The sequence below is a fragment of the Tinamus guttatus genome, unplaced genomic scaffold (assembly GCF_059628265.1).
Source record: "Tinamus guttatus ecotype Peru unplaced genomic scaffold, ASM5962826v1 Tinamus_guttatus_pri_ptg000476l, whole genome shotgun sequence".
NCBI classification, from domain to species: Eukaryota; Metazoa; Chordata; class Aves; order Tinamiformes; family Tinamidae; genus Tinamus; species Tinamus guttatus.
Window position 1 is genome coordinate 539,659 of NW_028289010.1, and position 13,246 is coordinate 552,904.

General features: G+C 44.7%; 1 protein-coding gene across 1 annotated transcript in view; it reads right to left on the bottom strand.

Moving 5' to 3' along the window:
* GALNTL6 (polypeptide N-acetylgalactosaminyltransferase like 6) overlaps positions 1 to 12,606 on the bottom strand; it is a 389,307-nt gene extending 376,701 nt beyond the window's left edge. The window contains exon 1 of the mRNA XM_088533045.1: positions 12,426 to 12,606. Coding sequence (XP_088389171.1) covers positions 12,426 to 12,563 — 138 coding nt within the window. The 5' untranslated portion in view covers positions 12,564 to 12,606. The remainder of the gene's footprint in view (positions 1 to 12,425) is intronic.
* Between the last annotated feature and the right edge of the window lie 640 nt (positions 12,607 to 13,246).

Here is a 13,246-nt window from a genome sequence, read left to right on the forward strand (position 1 = left end):
AATGATGTAATTGAAGATTATTTCTGAAAATCCTGTTGACTTTTCTTGCTAAGAAATACTCTGAAAGCACTTGGGCAACTGTAGAATTCAAGCCCGGACACTTGCTTAGCAGTTTACTTGGCAATAGCCCAGTGCAACTCATACATAGAAGCAAGCAATATGAGCATATATGTATTTAGGCAAGAGAAACGCAATAATTTTTACACCATATGTAAAGCTGTGCTGCTCAAATGTAGGGCCAGGTTATTAGCAAAGGAGCATTCAAAACTAAATTCCGATAGAGTCCCTTTAAAAACACGTTTTCCATCACAAATGTACTGCTTTGTATTAGCAACTTCACATTATGCTATCCACACACACACAAAAAAATAAAAAATTAAAAAAAATCTAGCTTTTATCTTCACCAGTTACTGTCAGCAGACTCTTAAGAGGTATTCTGGTAAGCACCTGGCAAATCCCTGAGCAGCAGAGCCTGCAGAATTCTAATGAATAAGGTTTCCTGTAAGTAACTGCTGCTTCAGGAAAAAAGGAGATTTTTTTTCCTTTATTCTTAGCCAGGTAAGCTACACATTCCAGTGGCTGATTCTGTTCATACTGAAATTCAAAATGCAACCTTGATATCAAACAGAGTTCAATAGCAGGAAAACGTGAACAGTGCGAGAACAGCACAACACATTCACATCCATAAGGACTCAAGAGTCCAAGCTACACAGAAATGATTATACAATTCTGCAGATATCCTAGAGAATAATTTGAATTATTTTCAGACCATAATCTCGCCTTTATATGCTCTCTGTTGATGTAGACAAGTAAGTATCCTGCAGTAAAGCACACACACGTTGACAAGGAAAGAAGCTCAAACCCCGCATGAGTTTTAAATGCACTTGGCACAATAACATTATCTCTGATTTAAAATGATCCTCTGGGAAATCTACCTTACTATGTCCCTGCTTTATGCTGGGATAGAAAGTTTAACACTATTTAAGAAATACAAAAAGCATCAGGAAAATTGTAGGCAAATAAGCAGGCAGAGAATTCTAGGAAGCTCTGGTTAGCACCCAACGGAGGAAGGCGATGGTGGGGATCACTGCCCTCAGAAGGGCCAATTAAAGTTGTGAAGCTTTGAAATAAGCCTTTGCAACCCCCCCCCGAAGCATTAATTCCTGCACAAAAATGTGCCTTTCTAATGGAACAGGGCTTTCCAGGGAGGCCTCGTCACCGCCCCCGCCCCGGCACTCGGCCTGCCTGACCTCTACAATTCTTTCCAGCTTACCACAATATTTCCAAGCATTCCCCTCACTCATCCAAAAGCTCCTCATGTTTCATAACTTGATTTCCTATCAGCTGGCTATGGATGACTTTAACTTACATATTTGTTTGTTAGTTTCAAAACGGCTTTCACAGAGTCATACAGAAAGGTCCATCTAGCCAACTACCTGCTCCTGAGGGTGACTGGCAGGAAACCCCACAGAAAGGTATAAAACACTGCAAAGAAACCACATCACTTCCCTTCAACACCCTTCCAGCATCTTGTGGTTGCAATGTGGGCCTTGCAAGCCAAAGGAGGTGGCTTGAGCCCTAATCGATGCCACTTCCACGAATATATGGAAGCATTTCCTGAAGCCAGATTAAGTATTTAACACCTACATTCTCCGTTACAAAAAGGCTCCACAGCTTAATAACCTATTGCACAGGGACCTGTACCTGTCATTTGTTTTGCACATTTAACTTGATGCCATTATCTCTACTAAGAGTGAATGAAGTGATCTTTGCATATCTTTTTCATGCTAGTCTGCTTTAAGATTCCTCTATCCTATTTCTTCTCAGTCCTCTCTTGACATCAGTCAGTCTTAACAACGAAGCTTTTATATCGTTTAGCCCCCTCGATAGGTGTCTTTCCCAGGCCATCTTTGATTATTACAATCACACCAAAATTGCATGTAGTATTTGAGAGAGCAACAGGAATTTACACTGTAGTCATAACAATGTTATCCTCTTTGAAACGAAAGCTAACATTTTCATAAAAATAATACACGCATCAAGAGCTCCTTCAAGAGCAGCAATTACTATCTCAAAAGTTATCCTAGCATACATAAAGCTGAAAATATTTACTTTCCCAGATACATTATATTTATCTGCATTTTGCTTCAGAGTGCTAAATGAAGAAGGACAGATTACGTGGCAGGATGGTTAGCTACAGCAGTGAAAGTGTGTCTTTATCCTAGACAAAATTTCCAATTTTATTCTCCTCTCTCTTCCACATTACATAAGTTGTGTGTGTTAGAATGGATCTTCCTGGCTATTGATCCCGCATGCCCGTTGTTCAGGCACATGTTTCTGTGACACACAGTTTTACTTCCAAAGCACCTTGGATGTGTATCAGACTAATAACAACCCCAAAACACTAGTCATAACTGCTTTCCTTCCCATCCTTCTTCTGAAGCAATGAGGTAGGACGAGGCTTTCTGTTTTCTCCAGCTAAGCATCTGGATGCCCAAGAGCTCTGCTGATCTCTTGTGCGTCTTGATTATTGTTTCCTACAGAAGAAATGGGTCTTAATTTAACCACATGTTTTATCCCTCTTCCATAGTGAAGATGCCTCCAAGTACTGTTCTAGTGAGGTGCATATTTTGTGTCTTTTAAGCAAATCTCTGCTAGTTGAGTATAGGAGTATTAGTGTGGCCAGGACAGGGCTAAGCCTTCAGCTCCTCTTCCAGGGGGGATTTACCAAAGGAAAACGAACAAACAATCCATCCCACCAACCATAACCTGCAGTTACTAGTGCAGCTTAATGACTTATTCAAGCTCTCAAAGCACTGTTAAACCTGTAAAGTCCAGTGGCTCTGAAGGACAGGCAATGACACATTTACTCAAAGTTATATGACTAAATTTTCTTTTAAAAAAATCTAAATTTTATTATATATTCCCCCCCCACTCCTGCACAAGCTGCTGAACAAAAGAGAACAAAATTGTAGAGTCTCTTCTTGAGCAGAGGCTTTGGTTTGCTATATAGAAGTATAAAGTGTGCTTTATTCACACATCTTGAATTCTCTACAACGTTAAAAGCCCACAGGTCATGTTTGTACGATGCAGTTAACATAAAACTAAGAGCTCACTGCCATCAAAATAAAATATTCCTCACTGGCATTACTTCAGTAATTGACCTAGCCTGGGGTCATTTTAAAACCGTTTAAATGCATCATTAATCCAGGTTATTCCAAAGCAACTTTACTAATATGCTGTAATAAATTAGAGGAGAAAAGCAAGATTGCAGTTAGCACACATTTTTTAAAAAGTCACAATACGGTAAGAATATACATCAGAGACACAAATAGGAGAACATGAGGGAGGAGGTATCGGAAACAGGAAGGCAACGTGACTCAGGAGCACCATGAACATCTAAGGGCTATATTGCCCTTAGCATTCACATGACTCTGTATTTTCTTTTCCTTCAGGTTTCCTCCTGTTACTTCCACCCTTACACGGTGGCAGCCTCTCCTTCTCCAGTGTCATTAAAGGAGAGCACCTGGTCTCTGCACGGACCACATCAGTAAATTGGAGGTTAATCTGTAACACCAAAAAGTTACTAACTGGATGGGAAGGTCAGATATGTGATTTTTTTTCAGATCCTACACATCGAGACAAGCGGGTGAGCACGGTGTCTTACAAAGGCAGCTGTCTGGGGCAAGTGCTTTGCCATGAAGCTTGTGCATGGGCTCCTACCACGAAGCATAGGAGAGGCCATTGCCTAAGGAGGGGAAAAAAATGAACAGGGAAGACTGGAAAGAACCAAGAGCATAACTGAAGTGAGCCAACACCTTTACTGCCTGCGTATTATGAGACCTAGAAGCAGAGAGGAAAGAAGTTCATCAGATTCTCTAAAGTAATTGCTGTTCAAAACTGTATATAAAAATGGCCCATATACAGTCTGTGCATAGGCAGGGAGGGGAGACAAGCAAAAATCGACATTTATTAAAAAGAAAAAAGGAAAATGGAAAAAAGGAGAAAAAAGGAAAATGCAAAGACAACGTGGACTGCACGAAAATAATGAATATATACCTTGCCACGTATTTGCACAGTATATCTCAAAAAAAAATTCCATTCCTCACAGGATTGTTAAGATATGTTACATTAGGAAAAGAAGGCTCCTTTTCTCTGTACAAAAGAAAGGCAATATCCTCAACCCTTCTATCCCTAAGCAATGCCACATGCATTTTATATACATAAAGTCACGAAAGCCCACACTGACAGCCACCTCTGCAGAATCTATCCTACCAACAACCCCTTCAAAATACAAACAGGGAGGACCTCCGCTCCGCTGTAGTTAGGTCACAGTCAGATTTGACTGCGATAAACCACCAAAGCAGAGGAAAAAGGCAGGTTTCCAAGCCCACCCGGTCCGACGGGGCCGCTCGCACGCAGGCTAACCGGCCCTCAGCAGCCAGGACAGATGCAGAAGCAGGAGGCTGCTTAGCATGATGCCACCTCCATTTCTCTTCTCCCCGGACCAGACACAATTTTTCCTCATTGCTTTTGAGCGAGACATCTGTTGTGTGTCTTGAGCATTTGAGGAAAAACGTCTCTCTCATTTCTTCACGTAGAGCTTGTTTCAGTGCAAATATTCTTGTCTTTAGCCACGGCAGCGTTACGCTGTGTGGGTCACAACACTCATGGTGCCAACGTGCATTTCCTAGTACTCATTTGCAGAGGCACCACCTCCGTTTTACGGAGACTTGGCCTCACATTAACAGCCACTGCTTGTGAACCCGTTTCTTCACGTTTTGAGCACCGACGCGTTAGACACCAGCCTGGCGCTGCGCAGAGCTCTCGGTTCCAGCCCCTTCCTCTCCCCACGGAGCGCTGGGTGCAGGCAGGAGGGCTCATCCGCAGGGATGGACGGTGCAGCCAGGGTCACCCCGGCCTCCCAGCCCGCTGCAGCTTTGCCTGAAGGGGCTCCAGAGGCTCCCGGCTCCTCTCCACAGCACCCCCAGCACCTTGGCTTGCAGTACGAGGGATTCCAGCTCTCCCTTTTATCCTTGGTTTTAAATTCCTTCAGCAGAGGCAGCTGGTGGAGATGATCACAGTTACACTTTCATACTAGCAAAACACGGGCTAATGTGTGTGTTTTGGATGCAGTTTTATTTGGCTTGCATCTCTTAAATGGATTCCTAAAGGGAACGGGGGAGATAAAAACCCCTCTTCTCTTACACTGCTATATGGATCACGAAGCAATGCAGTTGAGAGACTATATTCTCCATATAGTCTCCATATACTTGGAGAAATTGTCACCGCTTCACTATCCCTGGGTATCACATCAAGAAAATCCACAAGCTGAGAAAGACTTAATCTGATGTGAAACACAGGTTAAAGAAATGCTGCCAGAATATCTTGCCATGAGGCTTTTGCATTCCATTTTTGAGGTTTCTGATCATTTTTACTGCCATCCCAAGTACCTTTTATGTCCATTTACTCTGCGTCTCAAGCCTTTTTGTAATTTCAGTGTAGCATTCTCCTCTTAATGTCGTAAAACTTCTGGATTTTTCATTTTTATACTGGTGTTATAATTGCAAAATTTGATCGGCAATTTGACTGTCACTTTAGTTTATATTGAGTTATTCTGGAAAAAAAACAACATCCGTTCAAGCCTGTCATTCATTTTGTATTCCTATCAAAGGCAACTTAAAATGTAGTCATTTATCAGAGTCTGAAAAACAGCAATATATTTCTTGTAGGATGGCATTAATGTGCCTTTTTCATGCGTTCTCCATGCTAATGTGAAGCTACCACTCTGTAGAAAAGCAATCTAAACCTATTCGAGGATTCAAGAAATCCAATATAATAATTTACCCAGCAATCAAATGAGATATCAAAATCCGAAGTGTGTTTTCCCTACCAGCAAACAAAAGGAGGAGCAAGAGATGGAGGTGCGCCTTTAATTCCGAAATAAGAGGTCTTTCCCACTGAAGGGCCACACTGAACATTTTGCGCCTCTCACATGGAAATATTCCGTAAGTAAACTGTTGCATTAAACCATGGATTAGAGTCTGTCTTGAACAAGTGGTTCAGAGGATGTGAACCAACAAAGCTTCAGCACAAAATCAGGTCCAACTTACAGTTTCTTCTCATGTATTTTTTTTTGCTGTGGCTAATTTCTGCTGCATCTTTGCAGGCCCTGCCAGGGAAGGGCAAGAATTGGCAGTGATTTTGCCCCTTATTCTGCGCAGGAGAGATTTTCATTGCCAATAGCCATTGAAGCTAACCCTGTAGAAAGGCACATGACAAACCTTTTAAAAAACACACGCACTTCTTGGACCTCCCCTTCTCCTGTATAACCACCCAGAGCAACAGCTCCTTTAACCAAAGGTTACATGAACTGCACCACTTTTGGAGAGGGATGGGACAACAGAGCAGAAAGAGCAACCGCCTGGGACAGGAAACCACGTTATCTACCGCAAAACTGGGAGGATTTATCACAGCAAGGCAAAAACATATGGAATGAACCACTGCTCTGGCGCTAAGGCAAGGATCCACGTGCAATGCTCCTACTTCCCATCAGCAGCTCTTGCTCCTCTCCTGGCTTCATCGACACATAGAATTGGTCATGGTTTGTCTATAAAATGTTCTTGCTTGCTCTAAACGTTTGCTCACACACTCCCAGGACTTAATTTATAGAACTCTATTTTCCGAGAGGAATGAGAAGGAAACAGGTTAAAATTTCCTAAATGAACTCATTTGTTATTCTACTTTTATTTTAACTACAAGTGTGAAAAATGACGCTTCTTTAAGCAAATGAGCACCTTAAGTTAGTCTGATAAATCTACACTTACACACTTCAATGAGCAATCCAATTTCTAAAGCATCCTATATTAACATTGCTGTCCTGAACAAACTCGAGTTCAAATAATTACTCTGCCCAGCTAAATCTCTTAGCAGCATCACATTCTGTCCTGAACTGTTGTACAGCACAGAAGTAAACTGTTAAATTGTTGTTGTATTTCAGCACAAAAATCAACGCTTGTCAAGGATCAATAAACACTTAAGCTACATGGGCTTCATTTTTTTGTTTTTTGGTCTACTATGTAGAATTTGCACTGTAAGTTTGGCACTTAAAAGAACAAAATAAAAGCAACTGGCACTACATGCTCTCTATGGTTCCCAACATTACGACTCTCCCAACAATTTGCTGCTACTGCTCTCACAGAGGTCGCTGCTCATGACTGATGGTTTCTGGAAAAGACTTTGGAATATTCCTCAGCTGCTGGTAGGAGGGGCTGACGTCTCCGAATAGGAGGCCTTTCCATGATTTGGAGAGGCATTAAAACCTCAACTTGCTATTTCTTTCATTCAGTTTGATTTCTTGAATGTGGGAACATTTATGACATATGTAGGGGATACTGGGAATGCCTGAGCTGCACTGCGTCTAACTTGTCAAACTCCAAAGTAATTCATCTTCAGGGAAGTCTGCCTTATTTAAGGCAACCAAAAGTGTTTGCTCTTGGCCCTGATCCACCAAAACGGTTAGCACGCCCTAAATTCTGCTGAAGTTGATGGCTATGAACGCACACGTGCAACGCTTTGCTAGATGAAGGCCATAACTTAGATATTTGAGCTTCCAGAAAATTAATATGCAGAGTGTGTGCTGAACTGCTCCACTTTCTGTACGTGGGACACCTGCCCTAGCCCCAGGCTGCACCGCTCCGGGCGGGAACGCTCCCGTCTTGGGAATGAGGGAACACATGGGAAAGATGCTCACATCCTGCCCCAGCAAAGGGGCAACACGCAGCGTGGGTCCGGCCGGAGGGTGTTTCTGCACCCACTGCTCAGGAAAGGACACACAGTGATGCCAGTGTCTTTCCTGCAGGTCCAGGTGTTTGACTAAGGATGTACTGGATCTTGCGTTTGGAATGATTGTGCCTATATTAAAAAAAAAAAATCCACACAGTAATATTCGTGGAAATGCATCACAGATTCAGATAGAAAGAAGAAAACCAAACATAGAAAACAGTCCATTGTATCGCGCAAGATATACTCCGTTTAGTAAAATTCCTGAAAATTGATAGGTATTAAATTAACCACAGGAGGGCTCCCTCTGGTACACTGAGCACAACAGAACCATACTGCTAATTACCCAAAATAATATTGTACCTTAAAAGTGACAAAGGTTTCAAACTTCAAATGATATTTTCCTCAGTAGGCTTTAATACATGCAGGGGAATAAAATTATACCTGAGCAATTCATATAAGGCAGTGAATTACACAAGTGTTAGGTATATTACTGTTAAACGCAGGCTGCGTTTAAGAAAGGGTAAAGAGATGCAAAAACAAAGCTTGTTCTTAAAGCGGAGCTTTTAGTTTTTAGTTTTTCCAGCGGAGCTGGAAACACAGAAATCACTTCCATTAATAGATGGAGTTAATCAAGTTACAGCAACTTTCCCTATCAGGGCCTTCCTGTGATAAGCAATAGGGACTGCTGAATTTTGTTGCAAGTCGGAAGTTTTACCCCTTCCATGGACTTGAGGATTAACGATCCTAGGCAGGACAGATTGCAGTCTGAAGCTATTTCCAAGACTCAAAACCCAAATCAGGCAGTTTTACAACCACCTTGACCCTGAAGATTTCTTTTCTGCCGGTTTGTTGATTGCAAAACATGCCCAGATCTACAAAAGCAAGTTCTACAACTTCCAGATACTTGATGAGTTTGTTTACATCCATCTCCCCCAGACTGCAAGGGAAAGATCTGATCCAAGCAGGTAACCAGACTGAAACGCAGGGCTCAGGACAAGGAAAAGCAAGTAGCAGGGACTCCTTATCCCATTGCAGGAAGCTTTTCCGAGGCAGCACGGCCGTGTTTTGGTCCAAGCACCATGCACACGTTGGAATAAAACGTGCAAACACCACAGAGTGAGGGGACTGCAACGCAGAGCCCATTCCCGAGGAACACCAAAGCACCAGCTTAAAACAGCCTGGATTATTCTGGATTATTCCTACCAAGGAATGAATTCTCTTTGCTTGCATGGAAGTGTAAGTAAAAGGAAACAAGAAATATACCTTGCTTCCGTAATTTATACATCGTAAACCATTTTGATAAAGCACCTGTGAGTAAACATTAGACAAAAGATAAAGAGCATCCGCAACTAAGATATTGCTGCTTCAACCATGTATTAAGTGTGGAGATGTGACACCAAAAAGCTGGGAGAGGAGAGGTGAACAAAAACAGTACTTAATGAAACACATCAAGGGTTACTTTGCCAGACTGCCCTCCTCTTTCAGCCCCTGATACTGCCACAAAAACAGAAAGAAACATCTCAAAACTTTTCACCCATTTTTCCCTAATCACACTGCGTAGAAAAAGAATGTAGCAGGAAATTTGCTTTTGTTGCATCTGATCATTTTTCATATATCCTAAGCGCGTAGAGAGGCAGGGACGAGGGACGAGCCTCGCTCGAGCCGAATCGAGCAGCACCATCGAGCCAGCGTTGGAGCAGGCGGCTCCGGGCAGGGCTAATCCTGCTGGATCCTGCTGGCCACAGCCCTGGCCGCCTTCTCCCCCAGCAAACAGCAAATCAAAAGCTGCAGCAGGGGAACTTCACAGCCAAACTTCCTGCCTTGGCACAGCGCCCAAGGAAAAGATGAGACACGATGCCTTAAGTCATAAACACGAATATTTCAATAACAGTATTTCTTACAGACGACAAGCAGAAAAAAAAGAGTAAAAATACATCCTATTCAGTTTATTTCAATACTGTGTCTAGGAAGATGATTTTTCAAAAATTAAAACAGAAATGAGCTTTTTTTCCCCCGACACACACAGACTCACAGTATTTCACACCTCCTGCTTTACTGTTAAACCATATTTTGAAGAGAGTTTGTTGCTACATGTAACTCAGCATCTGAATCTTTACAATTTCCCCTTTGAAAGTCCAGTTTAAATGCTCTGATAAACCCAAAGTAAGTAACAACCTGCAAAATATAAACATCAAGTTCTGAGGATTTAAGTAAGTACCTTAGAAAAATGTGTTAGCTAAGAAAAGCAAGCTTGTATAAAACAGAGCTTAATAACGCATAGAGACTTAATGTACAATGACCAAAATCATTAAAGCTGTCTGAAATCAGCGTTGCCAAAATCATTTTCCCATCTTTTAACCTAAGGAAGAAAGGAAGAGCTTCTGTGCTCAGAAACCAACAAGCAGAACTTGCCTGATGACAAACCCTACCCTGATGCAACTCATCAAAGTGCTAGTCCAAAGAAAGCAAGCAGCAACTTATTTGGTTCTATTGGACGCTCTAGGCAACATTAAGGAGCTCAGAGGACGCCGTCTGACACGTTGGTGCAGACAGAGCCCTTTGTCACGGATTGCTTCGGGATCGCTTCCCTGCTTATCGCTGTCGGATGCTCAGGCGGCCGGAGCAGCCCACAAACCCCCCTTCAGCAGGCAAGTCTGGGGACATCTGCTTTAGCCATGTGTCTGAAAGGTTAATTTTCCACAAGTCAAGAACACCAGGATTTCACCAGGCCACCTTCCCAAAGGCGGCTGACGACGAGCGACGCTAGCCCGAGTGCTATTAAAGGCAGGCAGCACGTTCATACGCATTAATGCCAATGTCAGAATGTCACTGGACATGTTTTGCCCACAAGAGCAAAAACGATTCGGTCCATAGCTCATAGGCAGCTCATCTGTGACCTTTGCCGGGGATCACGGCATGTGACAACAACCTTGGCTGTATATGTCACGTTCCAGCCCCATATCCCCACCTATGCCCTACCCCAGGACAGCTTCCATTCCAACAGACTTGGGTCAGATCTTCTTGAGAAGGCTTGACCTTTAAATCTGTGTTAAGTCACACTAATTCTTGGGGAATTGAGCACCTCAAAGGCAAAGCAAGAATTTCCACACTGCATACAGCCATCCGGATCCTGCTAACTTAATGGAGGAAGTTATTTTATAATTTCTAATGTAAAATTCTCTAGTATTATCTCATTTCTAGTGCAATTTCAAGGAAATACACAGACCTCCTCATTTCATTTATTTATTTATTTTTTAAATGCAAAACATTTGAACTATGAGACCAAAAACTTGCATTTCAACTCTCATTCCCTGCAGACACTTTGGGCCACAACACACATTCCACAAGACACAGGTGTTTCAAATACATTACTCACACCTACTCCGACTGAGCTTGCCCTCACTGAGCATGACACTTCCATCAGGACTCCAACTCTCACAGCAATATTGGAATTACATCAGAGACAGCTAAAAAATAAACAGGTAGAAAGGAAACCAGCAAAAAAGCCCCCATCAGAAAACTTTGGGATTTAAGATTGCTGACACCTCAGTACCAAGTCTCACTAGCTCCTCCTGGGCGTTCAGCTGCTGAGCTCCGAGGTTGGGAGTCTTTTCTCTCATCACTTGCTCCTCTTCATTTCTCTTTGATTGCCAGCCAGCCATGCTCCACGCTGGGTGCAGTCTGGAGCACAACAACTTTTATCTTCTCTCAAGCCATATGTCTTTAAAAAGCTAGAAACTGTTCTCATGCAGCAAACACGCAAATCCTTATTTGCACCGAGCACCCTGGCTTTCCCAAATCATGAAGTAAATTAGAAGCTCAACGATCAACATATGCATCTTGTAAAGCAATGACAGGCATTTACGATCACATTTAATTTTCTTTAGACAGAAATTACTTCCAACTAAAATCTAACACCTGACACCTACCACATTTTAAAACCCATGGAAAGGACAGAAGCTCCAAGCTAAGATGCTGCCCTTAACTTCCTCCTAGAGTAACAAGGCACCCTCCAGCCCATATATTTCATAAACTATACTTACAATAATGTTAAGAACTGACTTCTGTAATGGAAAAGGTATATTAACATACAGTCCAGTGTGCCAGGGTTTAATTGAAGGGGGTGACTTGAATTCTTTCAGTACATGGCAGGTACATTACATACACAGGTGATGACCCTTGGAGCTTAAGGCTATTGATACACTAAAACAACACACGATGCGGTCTCATAAATGCTGATACCAAAGTTGTGTGATTGGCAAACAAACCAAAACAAATCCCATAATTTCTCACGAAAGGACCTAGAAACCATTTGCGCCGTATTTAAACCAGACTGACAAGCGCTGTGTAGGAGCACCGCACCGCTGAGCAAGAATTAAAGCTTGGCCAAATTACAGGCAGGGTTTTAAAGCACGGCGTTACACCAACTTCCCCAAACTAAACTTCATTTAATGAAGTTCTCGGGGCGATCCAGGAGCCATATGCGAGCCCAGAGAGCTGAAGAAGTTAAAGGTAAAGCAATAGAGAACCCCTGCGCGGGCTGGGGCGGTTAATGCCGGGGGCAGCGTCTGGGCACGGGCAGCGCCCGGCACCGGCTCCCGCCGGTGGCTCCGCGCAGGGACCCGCCGGCCACCGCGTACCTGCTGCTCCGCGGGCTCCGCCGCCTTCTCCAGCTGCTTCTCCTTGTAGAGGGACCAGAGCCCGACGTGGGGCAGGAAGATGAGCGCCGCGCTGAAGAGCAGCGTCATTTGCAGGAACCGCTTCTGTTTCCTCTTCATGGCCAAAGGCGCCTGCCCTGGCGGCGGCGGCGGCTCCCGGGGCCGGCGCCCGCGCCGCCTCCGCGCGAAAACTTCGCCCGCCGCCTCAGGGCCGCGCGGGGCCGCCCCCCGCCGCGGGGACGGCGCTGCCGGCCGCTCCGCCCGGCCCGGCCCCGCCGCTCATCGACCCACCTGCGCGGCGGCGGCGGGAGGGCGGGGAAGCCAAAAATGACAATAATAAAAGAAAAAAGGCAAGAATGCGAAAAAAAAAAAGAATTTAAAGGCACAAAGGCAAAAAAATAAATAACGAGCGCGCAGCGAGCGGCCCCACGGAGCTGCCCGCGCGCGCCGCGGCTGCGGGGGCGGCGCGGGCCCCCTGCGAGGGCGCGGGCGAGCGGAGTGAGCGCGCGGGCGCTACCGCCTCATGTCAGCGCGCGGCCCGCGCGGGCGGAGGCGGCGCCGTGAGCTCATCGCGCCCGCCGGCGGGGCCGAGGCACGAGCCGAGGCGGGAGAGGAGGGGAGGGAAGCGCCCTCCTTCCTTCCTTCCCTCCCGCCGTCCCTGCCTGCCGCCCCGCGGCCCCGGCCGTGGCGAGGCCGCCTCAGGATGCGCCCTCCCGCCCGGGGCCGCTGTGCGTTCCTGCCCTCTCCAGCTCCTCCGAGCGCGGCCGGGGGATGCGCGGGTTAAGTTTGGACCCGGCGCCCTT